The following is an 18,167-nucleotide window of genomic DNA, read 5'->3' on the forward strand; positions in this document are numbered from 1 at the left end:
TGATTGTGTCTGTGTCGACGGTCTGAGAGTTAACCAGCTTATATAGAGCATGTTTCTACTGGAGAGACATGCCGTTTCATTTCCTGATAATAGGCTAGCTAGAGGAAACCGCCAAACGGTACAGTTTACCACTAAAACCTTAACAGTTTCCTCGTCATAACTCAGATGTGAGCACCGTGTGTGTATGTATTCCCCCAATGCATTTGTGTGATTGTGTGCGTACCCATGGTTCTCAGCTGTGGATATTGACAATGAGTTATGATCACGATGATGAGTGGTTATCAGTTTGTTCTATCCCTCCATCCCTATCTCAATCTCTCCTCTCATTCAGCATGTGAGGTCAAGTGTCACTCTAGTCTCTTGTTGTCAAGGCTGCCAATAACCCACACAACGGTGCCATGGCAACCGTTTCCAAGGTAACAAGCATTTTGTTTCTAGACACCTGGAGCTGTGCTCACACAACTTGCCATTTTAGTAACTTTTACACATCCACCATCAACAAGTTGCGTAATGTATGTGCATGTAATTGCTGCATTTAAACACAATACAAATTAGTACGGAATGTTTACAGGGCATAGAAACAGTTGATGGTGTTTTGTACAGTGGTGTTAGGTACAGTGGTGTTAGGTACAGTGGTGTTAGGTACAGTGGTGTTAGGTACAGTGGTGTTAGGTACAGTGGTGTTAGGTACAGTGGTGTTAGGTACAGTGGTGTTAGGTACAGTGGTGTTATGTACAGTGGTGTTATGTACAGTGGTGTTATGTACAGTGGCGTTATGTACAGTGGCGTTAGGTACAGTGGCGTTAGGTACAGTGGCGTTAGGTACAGTGGCGTTAGGTACAGTGGCGTTAGGTACAGTGGCGTTAGGTACAGTGGCGTTAGGTACAGTGGCGTTAGGTACAGTGGTGTTATGTACAGTGGTGTTATGTACAGTGGTGTTATGTACAGTGGTGTTATGTACAGTGGTGTTAGGTACAGTGGTGTTAGGTACAGTGGTGTTAGGTACAGTGGTGTTAGGTACAGTGGTGTTATGTACAGTGGTGTTATGTACAGTGGTGTTATGTACAGTGGTGTTATGTACAGTGGTGTTAGGTACAGTGGTGTTAGGTACAGTGGTGTTATGTACAGTGGTGTTATGTACAGTGGTGTTATGTACAGTGGTGTTATGTACAGTGGTGTTAGGTACAGTGGTGTTAGGTACAGTGGTGTTGGGTACAGTGGTGTTGGGTACAGTGGTGTTGGGTACAGTGGTGTTATGTACAGTGGTGTTAGGTACAGTGGTGTTAGGTACAGTGGTGTTAGGTACAGTGGTGTTATGTACAGTGGTGTTATGTACAGTGGTGTTATGTACAGTGGTGTTAGGTACAGTGGTGTTAGGTACAGTGGTGTTAGGTACAGTGGTGTTAGGTACAGTGGTGTCGGGTACAGTGGTGTTGGGTACAGTGGTGTTAGGTACAGTGGTGTTAGGTACAGTGGTGTTAGGTACAGTGGTGTTGGGGTCAGTGGTGTTAGGTACAGTGGTGTTAGGTACAGTGGTGTTAGGTACAGTGGTGTTGGGGTCAGTGGTGTTAGGTACAGTGGTGTTAGGTACAGTGGTGTTAGGTACAGTAGCTTTGTGCTAAAATATTTTTGCGGCGTTTGATCACTTTCATGTCGTGGTATTAACTCGAGTTGCAGAATTGGGATAAAAAGTCTACCTTTTTGGCTTCTAGCTGTCTGGATCAAAATAATGTGGCCACGGCTTTGTTTCATCTGTTAGGAAGAATGACAAGTACTGCATGCTGTGTCTAGAGATTGCAGAAGAGGCTTGGGAATGTTCTTAACCACTGCCAAAATGTAGTGCTTTTTCGTGCACTTTTCAGCTGCCGTGGCATCACCCAGGTGGGTGCTACAAGTTTGGCAATGGAGGAGTGGGTCCTATAGAGGAACTGGCCATCAGAGACGCAGATGTGGTGCACTGATGAAGAGCTCCGGGCCGGTTTGTTTCTCTCTGGCTGTACCATCGATGCCCCGTCTGCTGAAGCTACACTGCCTTTCCAATCCAAACGGCCTCAACTCCCAGCCTTTCACCAGAAGCCCAATGGAGACATTCGATGTCCATCTCTACCATCTGAATTTTAATTTAGTTTAGCTTTTTTATGCGCTTTGAGATGAACTGTAATGAAAAGCTCTGCAAGTTAAATTATTATTACAAAACAATGTCAATGACTAAATATACAAGGAAAGCTAACGTTGATTTATTCGAAATACATTAACAATAATAATGTACTAAAATGTATTTCAATACATTTTCCCCCCAACACCTCTAGAGAATGCCAATCTGCAACCATTCATCAGTTAGGGGGTGTATTTATTATGAACCAAACGAAAGCCAACACTCTGAAACATTGAGGGACATACCTGAACTTGTCCAATAAGAAACTCTTGTTTTTGTTACAAAAGTTTAGAGTTTCAAAACATTTTGCTACAGTGTGCACTAATGAATACACCCAAGCCTTGACAATGTAGTAGCCTGGGTAGACCAGACTGAACAGTGTTTCATTGTGAGCGCAGAATTCAGTCTAGTTTAACCGGGGCCAGGCTATCAAAATATTCCCCAGATCCCTTGGTGAGATGGATGTTGGAGTAGAGTGACACAGGTCAATTTGGGCATTTTCACCAGAAGTGGTTTAGGTTAGGATTTGGGGAGGGTGAATTGATCCTAAATCTGTGCCTAAGGGCAACTTCTATCTGGAGCTGAAACGTCAGCCAACAGCAAGTAGTCCTTAAAGTTGTCCCTAGACACTGATCTAAGGTTAGTTTTAGCCTTGGGAGGGAAAGCTGGTCCTAGATCAGTCTACAGTATCTGGTGCTGATATGGTATGTCAGCCACTGTGATGCAAGCCGTAACATGTCTTCATGTGTTACCGTCTCTAGCTGTCGCTGCAGACATCAAAGTCCCACTCAGTTGTAGCATGTGGTTATGTAAATAGTGATGGGAGAGAGAGGGGGGGAGTCACAGGGTGGTGGTAGTGTTGTCATGGACCAGCACAGGTGAAAATACAAGGTTCCTCTTTATCCCTACACACTTGTCAAGGAGTTGATTGGGCACTATACTATATAGGTGAAAAATGTATATAGGAAGTGAGTGGCCTGTGTCGTCCAGCAGCCGCTGACATGGCATGCATGCCAGAGACAGCGTGGCTTTGAATCCGGCCCACTGCCCTTTGACCCTTCCCCTATCTTTCCTGTCTGTCCAACACTATCTTTTCAATAAAGCGAGAAAAAAAAATAGAAAGGGAATATACCTCGTCCATAAAAAAGAGTATTTTTGTTGGAATGATTATAGGTCAATTGTCGATGCAATAGCTTCCACTCGGCTACGCGTATTCTCAAGCAATAACATCGACATCTGTATTATCAACCCAAGAATACCCGTGGTCGAGACGGGAGCACCGGGTATAAACTCCTCCCTCCATCCTGTCTTCTTCCCTCTATCATTCTCTCCTCTTCTTCACCCGTAGAATGACAGATGAGAGGGAGGGAGGGAAGGGGCCGAAGACATCTGTGAAAATGGTGGCCTGGGAAAGAAAAGTGTTGGATTAGAAAACAAACAATAACATGCACTGTACACAAAGAAATACATAAATTGGTGCTTGAAGTGAACTGGTAAACAGTATCAAACAAGCTTTTAACCTACTGTAGCTCTCTCTCTCCCTGCCTGCCTGTCTCATTCTCTCTCTCTCTCGTCCTCTCTCCCCATTTTATTTTCCTCTCTTCCTGCCTCCCTCCCTCCTGCTCTCTACCTCCTCTCTCTGCCTGTCCCATTGCGAATAAGGCAGTCAGCATGACTCAACCACACTCTCACTTTCTAATTAGAGGCAGTGGATGTCAATCAACAGCTGGGAGTAGAAGAGGAAAAAGGGGGGAAGAGGAGAGGGAGAGATTGAATGTATCAGCACCATGGACAGCTCCCTGTGGAGAACTCGGGGCTGGTTTACAAACATTGAGTTTACTCCTCTCTCTCACACACACTCTCTCTACCTCTACTGTTGAATTTAAGGTTTATATCTTGATTGACTGATATTCTCTCTACCAGCCCATCAATCACATGGTGTAACCTGCACCTTGAATAGAGGAAATGAGAGAGAGTCCCACTCTGTCAAAACTCGCACCAACCTTCTTCCTGTCTGTCTACTTCCCCTCTCATCGTCATTGACAGGAAGTGCCAAAACAAGTCCGACACGTCAAGTATTCTGACACTATATCCCTCATTACCTGGCTTATAGCTTTCTACCTCTCGCTCGCACTCTTTCTCTATCTCCCTCTCTTCCGCTCTCTCTCTCATGTGGTAGACACTAGCAAAGAGGGTGTTTACTGGTAGGCTATGAGAACAGCAAGCTCATCATTAAAGGAGGACATTCCTCCTCTACATTACTGTTGGAACAAAAGCACTGCTGTCAATATGTTGCTGCTGTTTGTCTACAGCATCAGCTCTCCTCCAGGCCCTCTAGCCCCTGATGCTGGAGTCAGAGTCACTATCCTGGAACTTCAGGGATCTCCAGGCCCTATAGCCACTGATGCTGGAGTCAGAGTCACTATCCTCGAACTTCAGGGATCCATTGACAACGTGATCAATCTGTAGCACACGTATTGCATTTTGTTCCTCATAGTTTTTGGCGTCACTTAGTGACAAAGAAAGAGGTGTTTTGTAGAAGAGGCTAAATACACAGTAATGACTATTCCATAAAGACACCTTCTGACCATTGTTAATAGCAGCACCTGTTTTGTCGTCTACGTGAGAGGATTGTGTATTAGGGTTTCTTTGTTTGTAGATACTGTACATCCGGTAGACCAGTTCCTCTAAGTGGAACATACCCTACATTATTCATCTCATATGTATACGTATATACTGTACTCTATATCATCTACTGCATCTTTATGTAATACATGTATCACTAGCCACTTTAACTATGCCACTTTGTTTACATACTCATCTCATATGTATATACTGTACTCAATACCATCTACTGTATCTTGCCTATGCCGCTCTGTACCATCACTCATTCATATATCTTTATGTACATATTCTTTATCCCCTTACACTTGTGTCTATAAGGTAGTAGTTTTGGAATTGTTAGCTAGATTACTTGTTGGTTATTACTGCATTGTCGGAACTAGAAGCACAAGCATTTCGCTACACTCGCTTTAACATCTGCTAACCATGTGTATGTGACAAAATAAAATTTGATTTGATTTGATTTAGTAAGCTACTCAGAATAGCAGTGAACTGATTCTTTCAGCCTTATACTGCACACTGTTCATTTCCCCCTCAAGTAACAGACCTTAAAGCAGCCATCAGCAGTAGAAACAGTAACAAAGCTCTTTCCTCGTCCGTTTCTGTAAAAAGCTGAGGGGATGGGTCTGGAGAAATGCAACCACTCTCAAATTCACTGACTTCGCTTTGGATGCAAGGACTGACCATGCAAGATATCAAAATGATAGTTGTAATCATGTTTTGGGCTCTGATGGGGTACGACAGTTGAACTAAGCTCATGAGGCATTTATTTACAAGTTAAGTTCTATTCTTCAAGAATCAATTGGTACATATGACTTTATAAGTAAAATAAAATGATGTAGCAACTGCTGATTTCCCTTTTAATTATTCCTAAAATAAAGAAATTAAATAACATTCCAAGAACAACAAAATAGCCTAACCAATATAACACAGTAGAATAATATTCTGTGATATTGTTGACAGTTTTGACAGTGCATGTTTATTTTTAATGGGACCTGTCTTTGGTTATCTATTCATCAACATATTACTGCTTCCTTCCATCAATAAACAATGTGTTATTCATCTATACTGAACAAAAATATAAATGTAACATGTAAAGTGTTGGTTCCATGTTTCATGAGCTGAAATAAAAGATCCCGGAATTTTCCCATACCCACAAAAAAGCTTATTTCTTTCTAATCTTGTGCACACATTTGTTTACATCTCTGTTAGTGAGCATTTATCCTTTGCCAAGATAATCCATCCACCTGACAGGTGTGGCATATCAAGAAGCTGATTAATCAGCATGATCATTACACAGGTGCACCTTGTGCTGGGGACAATACTCGGCCACTCTTAAATGTGCAGTTTTGTCACACAACACAATGCCACAGATGTCTACATTTTGAGGGAGCATGCAATTGGCATGCTGACTGTAGGAATGTTCACCAGAGCTGTTGCCAGATAATTTAATGTTAATTTCTCTACCATAAGTCGCCTCCAACGTCGTTTTAGATAAATTGGCAGTACCCCCCGACCAGCCTCGCAACCGTAGACCACGTGTAACCACGCCAGCCCAGGACCTCTACATCTGGCTTCTTGACCTGCATGATCATCTGAGACCAGGCACCCTGACAGCTGATGAAATTGAGGAGTATTTCTGTCTGTAATCATGCCCATTTGTGGGGAAAAACAAATTCTGATTGGCTGGGCCTGGTTCTACAGCACGTCTGCCCAGTCATGTGAAATCCATGAATTAGGGCCTAATGAATGTATTTAAATTTACTGATTTCCTTATATGAACTGTAACTCAGTAAAATCGTTGAAATTGTTGCATGTTGCGTTTATATTTTTGTTCAGTATAGATTTCGTTTAGAATAGCCTACCAACAAAAATATAAATAAAACTCGATACTAAGCCACTGGTGAATTGTAGCCTAAATGTAGCAACACCCGGCACGAAATGACAGGCTTAATAGCTCATAATAATAAGTGATAAGCTCACCCATCCATCGCACTTCCACCGTTGTCCCAGATCGAATATCTCGAGTCCGTACCACATAGAGTAACCATGTTTTCATAAAAAATATATCAGCGAGAAACGCCCCCCAATTCATTTATCTTTCGCGGTTTGCATGGTTTAGGCGGTAGGGACGTTCCAAGGATCCCAGATAGCACTGATCCGAAAGCTCTGGGATGAACCAACGCTCGTGTCATCTCCCGGTTGATTCTGAACTGCACCCTCTCACTTCTCCGACCCCCATCCTGAAAAAAGAGCACGCCCTCCATCACTCCTAGCTCACACGCTCCTGTAGAAAATGCATAAAACCAAAAGGCCCAGTGGACTTCTTCTTCAAGCTTATTTCCACTGAACAAGAGTGAGGAAAGTCAAATGATGTCCAACAACGACGTGCGTAGAGGCTAAATGACAGTCGGATTGAAGTTACTGTACAACTCCATATAATGACCATTGTACTAGGTTGCTAAGGGGAATGGTAGCTGTGCCACTTACCTTGGCCCAGAGCGTGTCCAACTTGTGCTCTCTCTGCCTGCCTCTCTCTTTCTCACACACGGTTAATGGCTCCATAATCGTCCGAGGCAGACTATTTGGTAATCAGGCGACTGCAGCAAGGCAAAGACCAATATTTGTAATTTACTACGACAGATAGTAGACTCTCTTTGTATTCTGGGGTTCGGTGGTTTGCATTTGGACTTGATCAACACACACACACACACACACACACACACACACACACACACACACACACACACACACACACACACACACACACACACACACACACACACACACACACACACACACACACACACACACACACACACACAGCATTAGCAGAGGAATACTAATGGTCCTGGTTGCATGGTGGTCCAGATAGTATACAGTGTCAAGTGTGTGTGTGTGGGGTCCAGACTCCAGACAGACTGTGACTCCAGGGTCATAGGCATTGTGCCAGGCATACAGAGTGTGAGTCAGGGAGGAGACATCACCATAGCACCAGGAGTCAGAACACACTCATACACACACACACTCTCATTTATAAAACGGGCTAGATGAGTAGACACGTCTGCTTTTCTTTGCCAACCCGATATCTATGACTGCCTCCAAAATGGCACCCTATTCCCTACACAGTGCACTACATTTGACCACAATGGGCTATATACAGTATATAGTAGTGCACTATGTTCAACGTCTAGTTTTGATTTACATTTGGTTGAGTTGTCAACTAACGTGAATTCAACATGAAATCAAAACATTTCACCATGTCATTGGATTTAGGTTGAATGTTGCGTAAAAAAATAGGAAATGCCTTTAAGTTGATGACTGTTTACTAATCCAATCAGTTTTCCACTTTGATTCAACGTTATCACATAGATTGTTTTGGTTGAAATGGTATGGAAACAATGTTGATTCAACGTTATCACATAGATTGTTTTGGTTGAAATGGTATGGAAACAATGTTGATTCAACGTTATCACATAGATTGTTTTGGTTGAAATGGTATGGAAACAATGTTGATTCAACGTTATCACATAGATTGTTTTGGTTGAAATGGTATGGAAACAATGTTGATTCAACGTTATCACATAGATTGTTTTGGTTGAAATGGTATGGAAACAATGTTGATTCAACGTTATCACATAGATTGTTTTGGTTGAAATGGTATGGAAACAATGTTGATTCAACGTTATCACATAGATTGTTTTGGTTGAAATGGTATGGAAACAATGTTGATTCAACGTTATCACATAGATTGTTTTGGTTGAAATGGTATGGAAACAATGTTGATTCAACGTCATCACATAGATTGTTTTGGTTGAAATGGTATGGAAACAATGTTGATTCAACCAGCTTTTGCCCATTTGGTGTCAAGTGTAAATTAGATGGAGAGAACTTCATGAAGAGGGGGAGGAGGGTGGGAGAGACGAGGGGGAGGAGGGTGGGAGAGAGACATAGGAGTAGAGCGAGAGAGGGATAGAGGGGGAGAGAGAGAAAGAGGGAGATAGGAGTGTGTGTGTGTGTGTGTGTGAGAGTGAGCGAGAGAGGGACAGGAGGAGAGGGAGAGAGTGTGTGTAGGAGAGAGAGGGAGACAGTGTGTGTACGTGAGTGTGTAGGAGAGAGGGAGAGAGAGGGAGACAGTGTGTGTACGTGAGTGTGTATAGGAGAGAGGGACAGGAGGAGAGGGAGACAGAGAGAGAGAGGGAGACAGTGTGTGTACGTGAGTGTGTGTAGGAGAGAGAGGGAGACAGTGTGTGTACGTGAGTGTGTGTAGGAGAGAGAGAAGCAGGTGCATCACTAATGTCTTTTTAAAAAGGTTACAGCATGGCACTCCTCTTTTCTAATGGGGCTCCGACTGTGCTTGAGAGGCAATTTCCGGAGAAGATGATGGGGCTACGAGAGAGTGCTGGGAGTTCTCAGTGTGTGTGTGTGTGTGACTTTGTGTGTGATAGAGAGAGAAGATGTGTGTAGATATGCCAGCTTGCATCTGTCTGCATATTTTAAAATAATTATTGTAGCTTATCAATTAATGTATTTGAAAAATGCTGTACATAATATCAGCCAGCTGTTCCAAACACCCATTCTCAGCATTTTGTCAAATATCACATTTCCAAATTGAGTCTAAATTCATCAAAACGAATGCTTAATAACCCACATCAGCTTTTTTTTAATCAAACTGTGATGCGTGCATTTTCCTCTCAATAAATTACAAGTGAGGTAAATGTCGCCACCATGTGGCAACAGAACACTCACAGTTTGAGATTGACCGTTCCATGAGTTCGAATGATTTGTTTGGAACCAATTTGTCCAAAATAAACAGCAACATTCGCTCACATGTTTTATTAGAAGAGAAACTGTGCCTTTATTTCTTTAAAGGGGCAAACTGCGATTGCTACATCCATTTTTTGACTTTTAAAATAAGAATATACACCCATTGATTCTTGAAGAATTATAAATGCCTCACAAGCTTAGTTAAATTTTCAAACCCCAGCAGAAGCAAAAATATGAGCTTGTTTTAGTCTCCTTTATTTGTAAAAAAAAGAAGAAGAAGATGCAATTGTTAACAAATAGCCTCAAAACATGCTTAAAACTATCCGTTTGAATTGGAATTTGAGAGTGAGTTAATTTCTCCAGTCACATCCCTCCACTATTTACCAAAATACTGGCGGGGAGTTCGCCTGTTGTTGTTGGAACTGCAGATACACCTCTCATTCAGGGAGAAATATGTTCATAGAACACTAGGTGAAACATTGCACCGTACTGGATTGCTTTTCTCAGTGTCCTTACATTTCTTTTTGCTGAATTCTACTAGGAATCTCCACGAGTTAGAGTGGAATCCTTAAAGAAACGATACCTTCAGGGCTTAATCATATAAACATGTAATTAGTGAGAGGAATACGTTTTCTTCCAACCAGAGCTTCCAACAGCGCGGTGAAAATAACGAGAGCTTGTCAACCTTGGTATAACAAAAGGCATTTATTTTTCTGACAAATCTATACAAAATAGAGGATACATCCTAATATGAATACAACATTATGATGAGCACCGTCTTCATGGAGACAGCTTTGTAAGAGGTTCTCAACGAGTCCTCAGAGTGCCTGAAGAACCACTAAGTTATGATGACTGCATAGTTATGGTAGGAGTATATGACAGCCAGGGAACCCTAAAAAAAAAGTTTGGATCACCACATTAACAGTTAGGATGTTATGTTTTTCTCTCTCTCTCTCTCTCACACACACACACACACACACACACACACACACACACACACACACACACACACACACACACACACACACACACACACACACACACACACACACACACACACACACACACACACACACACACACACACACACACACACACACACTTCAGTCAGTCACCCAAGTTGAGTTAATTGTTGATCACTGACTGTACAGCCTGTGCGTTAACAATGCGTCTGTTATAGAATGTCACTTCATCTCTCTCTCTTTATGCTACAATCCAGCTAAAGTTAGATGTTTGCTACTCTTGCTCTTAACAGACAGTTTCAGGATGTTTGATGCTCTGGTTAGGATGACTGATATAACATACAGTATAACATAATCAAACACAACGAGAAACCTATATACCTTTAAGACACGATACACTCTTGTTCCAGTGTTGTAACTTGACTGGAGACAGAATGGGGTAAAGGTGAAAGAGAGAATGAACGAGGGATCTAGATAGAGTGGTGAATAGGGATGAGAGGAGGCACAGTACAGATGTTAACCTGACAAAGACGGGGTTGAAGAGAAGCCTGGACTCCCAAGTGAACATGGTTCCATTTCACTTTTGTTACAACAGATCGATAGTTGCATTTCAAGCTATATTAAGGAGAAGGAGAAGTATGAAAGGGGAAAGTGATGACAATGGGGAGGAAGAGGAGCAGGAGGAAGAGGGCATGGTCTGTGTAAATGGATAGCAGCAAAACTGCCATGCTAAGTGAAAGCGAGAACCACACTGACCTCGCAGCAACATTTCACTTCATAAATATAAAAACGCTAGAAATACATCAATAGGTAAACAAACCACAGAAGTCCACTTCAACAGTGATAATGAATGACAGGTAGCCAGTCCACTTCAACAGTGATAATGAATGACAGGTAGCCAGTCCACTTCAACAGTGATAATGAATGACAGGTAGCCAGTCCACTTCAACAGTGATAATGAATGACAGGTAGCCAGTCCACTTCAACAGTGATAATGAATGACAGGTAGCCAGTCCACTTCAACAGTGATAATGAATGACAGGTAGCCAGTCCACTTCAGTAGTGATAATGAATGACAGGTAGCCAGTCCACTTCAACAGTGATAATGAATGACAGGTAGCCAGTCCACTTCAACAGTGATAATGAATGACAGGTAGCCAGTCCACTTCAACAGTGATAATGAATGACAGGTAGCCAGTCCACTTCAACAGTGATAATGAATGACAGGTAGCCAGTCCACTTCAACAGTGATAATGAATGACAGGTAGCCAGTCCACTTCAACAGTGATAATGAATGACAGGTAGCCAGTCCACTTCAACAGTGATAATGAATGACAGGTAGCCAGTCCACTTCAACAGTGATAATGAATGACAGGTAGCCAGTCCACTTCAACAGTGATAATGAATGACAGGTAGCCAGTCCACTTCAACAGTGATAATGAATGACAGGTAGCCAGTCCACTTCAACAGTGATAATGAATGACAGGTAGCCAGTCCACTTCAACAGTGATAATGAATGACAGGTAGCCAGTCCACTTCAACAGTGATAATGAATGACAGGTAGCCAGTCCACTTCAACAGTGATAATGAATGACAGGTAGCCAGTCCACTTCAACAGTGATAATGAATGACAGGTAGCCAGTCCACTTCAATAGTGATAATGAATGACAGGTAGCCAGTCCACTTCAACAGTGATAATGAATGACAGGTAGCCAGTCCACTTCAATAGTGATAATGAATGACAGGTAGCCAGTCCACTTCAACAGTGATAATGAATGACAGGTAGCCAGTCCACTTCAATAGTGATAATGAATGACAGGTAGCCAGTCCACTTCAATAGTGATAATGAATGACAGGTAGCCAGTCCACTTCAACAGTGATAATGAATGACAGGTAGCCAGTCCACTTCAATATTGATAATGAATGACAGGTAGCCAGTCCACTTCAGTAGTGATAATGAATGACAGGTAGCCAGTCCACTTCAACAGTGATAATGAATGACAGGTAGCCAGTCCACTTCAATAGTGATAATGAATGACAGGTAGCCAGTCCACTTCAGTAGTGATAATGAATGACAGGTAGCCAGTCCACTTCAACAGTGATAATGAATGACAGGTAGCCAGTCCACTTCAGTAGTGATAATGAATGACAGGTAGCCAGTCCACTTCAACAGTGATAATGAATGACAGGTAAGCCAGTCCACTTCAATATTGATAATGAATGACAGGTAGCCAGTCCACTTCAATATTGATAATGAATGACAGGTAGCCAGTCCACTTCAGTAGTGATAATGAATGACAGGTAGCCAGTCCACTTCAACAGTGATAATGAATGACAGGTAGCCAGTCCACTTCAACAGTGATAATGAATGACAGGTAGCCAGTCCACTTCAGTAGTGATAATGAATGACAGGTAGCCAGTTCACTTCAATATTGATAATGAATGACAGGTAGCCAGTCCACTTCAACAGTGATAATGAATGACAGGTAGCCAGTCCACTTCAATATTGATAATGAATGACAGGTAGCCAGTCCACTTCAACAGTGATAATGAATGACAGGTAGCCAGTCCACTTCAACAGTGATAATGAATGACAGGTAGCCAGTCCACTTCAACAGTGATAATGAATGACAGGTAGCCAGTCCACTTCAACAGTGATAATGAATGACAGGTAGCCAGTCCACTTCAACAGTGATAATGAATGACAGGTAGCCAGTCCACTTCAACAGTGATAATGAATGACAGGTAGCCAGTCCACTTCAACAGTGATAATGAATGACAGGTAGCCAGTCCACTTCAATAGTGATAATGAATGACAGGTAGCCAGTCCACTTCAATAGTGATAATGAATGACAGGTAGCCAGTCCACTTCAGTAGTGATAATGAATGTATATTTAAAGAAATATATCAAATGTATATTCCAGAATGTAGGAAAGTTATTGGGTGTTAGTAACTGGGCTGTTGCATCGTGACGTCTTGAGGGTTGTTTGAGCTATTGTATGTTTTGTAACATTTGTATCCACCTGTATAATAACAGTAATGTAATCACATGTTGTTACAGTATATCCAGTTAAATGTTACTCCTTGTCAGATGAGGGAAAACAACATCACATTACTATAGTGTGAAGCTACAGCAGAGGAGAGACTAGTATTTAACTAAACTAAATATCCCTCAAAACACAAAATACACAACATATACTTAATCATATATAAGCATATAAGCCTCTGGTAGTTAAACTGCGCCATCACCATCATTTGCAAAAGTGCATCTTCATTCATCACATACAAATATTTAAAATATCTTCTTAACTGTTCTTATTCCTTTGTCCTGGTTATTTTTCCTGAGTTTTACAAACAGCTCCTTTGATTCCATCGTTCAGCCACTGAGGACTTACAGTACCAGTCAAAAGTTTGGACACACCTACTCATTCAAGGGTTTTTCTTTATTTTTACTATTTTCTACATTGTAGAATAATAGTGAAGACATCAAAACTATGGAATAACAAATATGGAATCATGTAGTAACCAGAAAAGTTTTAAACAAATTAAAATATATTTTATATTTGAGATTATTCAAAGTAGCCACCCTTTGCCTTGATGACAGCTTTGCACACTTTTGACATTCTCTCAACCAGCTTCATGAGGTAGTCACCTGGAATGCATTTCAATTAACAGGTGTGCCTTGTTAAAAGTTAATTTGTGGAATTTATTTCCTTTTTAATGCGTTTGAGGCGAATCAGTTGTGTTGTGACAAGTGAGGGGTGGCATACAGAAGATAGCCCTATTTGGTAAAAGACCAAGTCCATATTATAGCAAGAACAGCTCAAATAAGCAAAGAGAAATGACAGTCCATCATTACTTTAAGACATGAAGGTCAGTCAATATGGAACATTTCGAGAACTTTGAAAGTTTCTTCAAGTGGAGTCGCAAATACCACCAAGCGCTGTGATGAAACTTGCTCTCATGAGGACCACCACAGGAAAGGAAGACCAAGAGTTACCTCTGCTGCAGAGGATAAGTTCATTAGAGTTACCAGCTTCAGAAATTGTAGCCCAAATATATGCTTCACAGAGTTCAAGTAACAGACACATCTCAACATCAACTGTTCAGAGGAGACTGAGTGTATCAGTGCTTCATGGTCGAATTGCTGCAAAGAAACCATTACTAAAGGACACCAATAAGAAGAAGAGACTTGCTTGGGCCAAGAAATATGAGCAATGGACATTAGACCAATTTGTCCTTTGGTCTGATGAGTCCAAATTTGAGATTTTTGATCTCTGCATGTGTGGTTCCCACTGTGAAGCATGGAAGAGATGGTGTGATGGTGTGGGGTGACACTGCTTTGCTGGTGACACTGTCAGTCATTTACTTACAATTCAAGGCACACTTAACCAGCATGGCTACCACAGCATTCTGCAGCGATACGCCATTGCTGATTTTCAACAGCACAATGACCCAACACACCTCCAGGCTGTGTAAGGCCTATTTGACCAAGAAGGAGAGTGGTGTAGGGCTAAATCAGATGACCTGGCCTCCACACTCACCTGGCCTCAGCCCAATTGAGATGGTTTGGGATGAGTTGGACCACAGAGTGAAGGAAAAAGCAGCCAACAAGTGTTCAGCGTATGTGGGAACTCCTTCAAGACTGTTGGAAAAGCATTCCAGGTGAAGCTGGTTGAGAGAATGCCAAGAGTGTGCAAAGCTGTCATCAACGTAAATGGTGGCTACTTTGAAGAATCTCAAATATAAAATTATATATAAAAACTTTTTTGGTTGCTACATGATTCCATATGTGTTATTTTATAGTTTTGATGTCTTCACTATTATTCTACAATGTAGAAAATAGTACAAATAAACAAACTTTTGACCGGTACTGTATATTGATCTCATCTTTCCATTGTGTTTTGTTTATTTTTATGCACCGTGCCCCTCTTTCTGTGTCGTTCAACCACTGTTTAGTGTTCTCTGTCTGTACATGAAAGTAGAGTAGAAGAAGACTTCTCTGTCTGTACATGAAAGTAGAGTAGAAGAAGACTTCTCTGTCTGTACATTAAAGTAGAGTAGAAGAAGAAGAAAAAGAGGAGACCCAAAAGGAGAAGTGGAGACAAAACAATAGAACTGTGGCGAAGGGAAAGGTACTGTAATTGCTTCCACAGCTCTTAGTAGTCTTGGCTTTGGTGAGTTTGTATTTGTACACCACTGGGTCATCTTGGGAAAAAATCTAAAGAGTAGAAGGCAAAAAAACAACATTTGATGAACAAGGTCGAGGCAGACAGAGGGAAAGGACGCCATATCCAATCAAATCCGTTTAGCCCGCAGAGGACTTAGCCGGTTACCATGGCCGTGGCCTGGGTCGTCTCCTTGGTGATGGAGGCTAACCACAGATCTAGGATCAGATTCCCCTTACCCCCAACCCTAACCATACAAGGATGACAAGATATTTGACCATGTATTAATGGTTAGGGTAAACTTCTACCTACTTCAGGGTCGTATTCATTACTGCACACCATAGCAAAATGTTTTGCAACGGAAAACGAAAACAAGCCTTTCTTATTGGACAAGTCCAGGTAGTCCCTCCCAGGTAAGGTTGTTTTGAGGTTGGATCTGGGTGATTTAGGTTCTAGGTTCCATGTTCTAGACCTGGGTGGAGAATGAGCGTCGGAGAGGGGGCCGCCCCTCAGGGTGGGCGGGGCAGGGGGCGTGGTGCTCAGAGATGGATGGCAGGTCTAGACTTCGCTGGAGATGAAGCGCCGCGAGGGAAGGAGCACATCGGGAGGGACGGGACACAGGTATGGCTGATGGTCATGTGATCTCAGTGTACGGTCTTGGAACCTGGGGGAGGGGAGAGAGAAGGAGAGAACAAGGTTAGGAGGCAAGAAGGATAGGAATGTGTTAAATAATTAGAAGTACAGGGTAACTGAGGGGAATAATACAAATGGGATTGGAAGATTTAAAGAGGTAGAGGTCTGTGTTGGGAGGGGACAAGGTTTAGACAGATCGGGTTTCATAAAGCTGGAAAAGGGGAGGATAATATTACTGAACAGTATAATCTATTTAAATTAGATTTATCCAGGTTAATCATAAGGGATATGAGGGTTAACCAGGCAAGAGAACACATGTAGCAACCAAACCAATAAACTAAAGAGTAGAGGTCGACCGATTATGATTTTTCAGCGCCGATACCGATTATTGGAGGACCAAAAAGCCGATACCGATTAGTCTGGCGGTTTTTTTATTTTCTTTATTTGTAATAATGACAATTACAACAATACTGAATGAACACTTATTTTAACTTAATATAATACATCAATAAAAATGTATTTAGCCTCAAATAAATAATGAAACATGTTCAATTTGGTTTAAATAATGCAAAAACAAAGTGTTGGAGAAGTAAAAGTGCAATATGTGCCATGTAAAAAAGCTAACGTTTAAGTTCCTTGCTCAGAACATGAGAACATATGAAAGTTGGTGGTTCCTTTTAACATGAGACTTCCAAGGTAAGAGGTTTTAGGTTGTAGTTAATATAGTATTTATAGGACTATCTCTCTATACCATTTGTATTTCATATACCTTTGACTATTGGATGTTCTTATAGGCACTATAGTATTGCCAGTATAGCTTCCGTCCCTCTCCTCGCCCCTACCTGGGCTCGAACCAGAAACACATCGACAACAGCCACACTCGAAGCAGCATTACCCATGCAGAGCAAGCGGAACAACTACTCTAAGTCTCAGAGCAAGTGACGTTTGAAACGCTATTAGCGCACACCCAGCTAACTAGCTAGCCATTTCACATCGGTTACACCAGCCATTAGGCCGATAGGCTTGAAGTCATAAACAGCGCTGTGCTTGGGAAGGGCTGCTGGCAAAACGCACAAAGTGCTGTTTGAATGAATGCTTACGAGCCTGCTGCTGCCTACCATCGCTCAGTCAGACTGTTCTATCAAATCATAGACTTAATTATAACATAATAACACACAGAAATACGAGCCTTTGGTCATTAATATGGTCGAATCCGGAAACTATAATTTAGAAAACAAAACGTTTATTATTTCAGTGAAATACGGAACCGTTTGGTATTTTATCTAACGGGTGGCATCCCTAAGTCTAAATATTCTTGTTACATTGTACAACCTTCACTGTTATGTCATAATTACGTAAAATTCTGGCAAATTAGTTCGCAATCAGCCAGGCTGCCCAAACTGTTGCATATACCCTGACTCTGCATGCAATGAACACCAGAGAAATGACACAATTTCACCTGGTTAATATTGCCTGCTAACCTGGATTTCTTTTAGCTAAATATGCAGGTTTAAAAATATATACTTCTGTGTATTGATTTTAAGAAAGGCATTGGTGTTTATGGTTAGGTACAGTCGTCCCAACGATTTGTTAAATCATCCCCGAGCGTTGCATCGATTATATGCAACACAGGACACGCTAGATAAACTAGTAATATCATCAACCATGTGTAGTTAACTAGTGATTATGATTGATTGATTGTTTTTTATAAGATAAGTTTAATGCTAGCTAGCAACTTACCTTGGCTTCTACTGTATTCGCGTAACAGGCAGGCTCCTTGTGGAGTGCAATGAGAGGCAGGTGGTTAGAGCGTTGGACTAGTTAACTGTAAGGTTGCAAGATTGGATCTCCCGAGCTGAC

General features: G+C 41.7%; 1 protein-coding gene across 4 annotated transcripts in view; it reads right to left on the reverse strand.

Annotated features, from left to right (window-relative positions):
* Positions 1-11,709: 11,709 nt before the first annotated feature.
* Positions 11,710-18,167, reverse strand: part of LOC118938212 (phospholipid phosphatase-related protein type 2) — a 52,518-nt gene continuing 46,060 nt past the window's right edge. For 2 of the 4 annotated variants that reach the window (XM_090204467.1, XM_090204465.1), the window contains one exon: positions 11,710-16,338. In XM_090204467.1, the coding sequence (XP_090060593.1) occupies positions 16,233-16,338 (106 nt within the window). In that variant the 3' untranslated portion in view covers positions 11,710-16,232. The remainder of the gene's footprint in view (positions 16,339-18,167) is intronic. The other 2 variants (XM_090204468.1, XM_090204466.1) reach the window with 1 other exon arrangement.

The sequence above is a fragment of the Oncorhynchus mykiss genome, chromosome 17 (genome assembly GCF_057628025.1).
Source record: "Oncorhynchus mykiss isolate SJ-2025 chromosome 17, ASM5762802v1, whole genome shotgun sequence".
NCBI classification, from domain to species: Eukaryota; Metazoa; Chordata; class Actinopteri; order Salmoniformes; family Salmonidae; genus Oncorhynchus; species Oncorhynchus mykiss.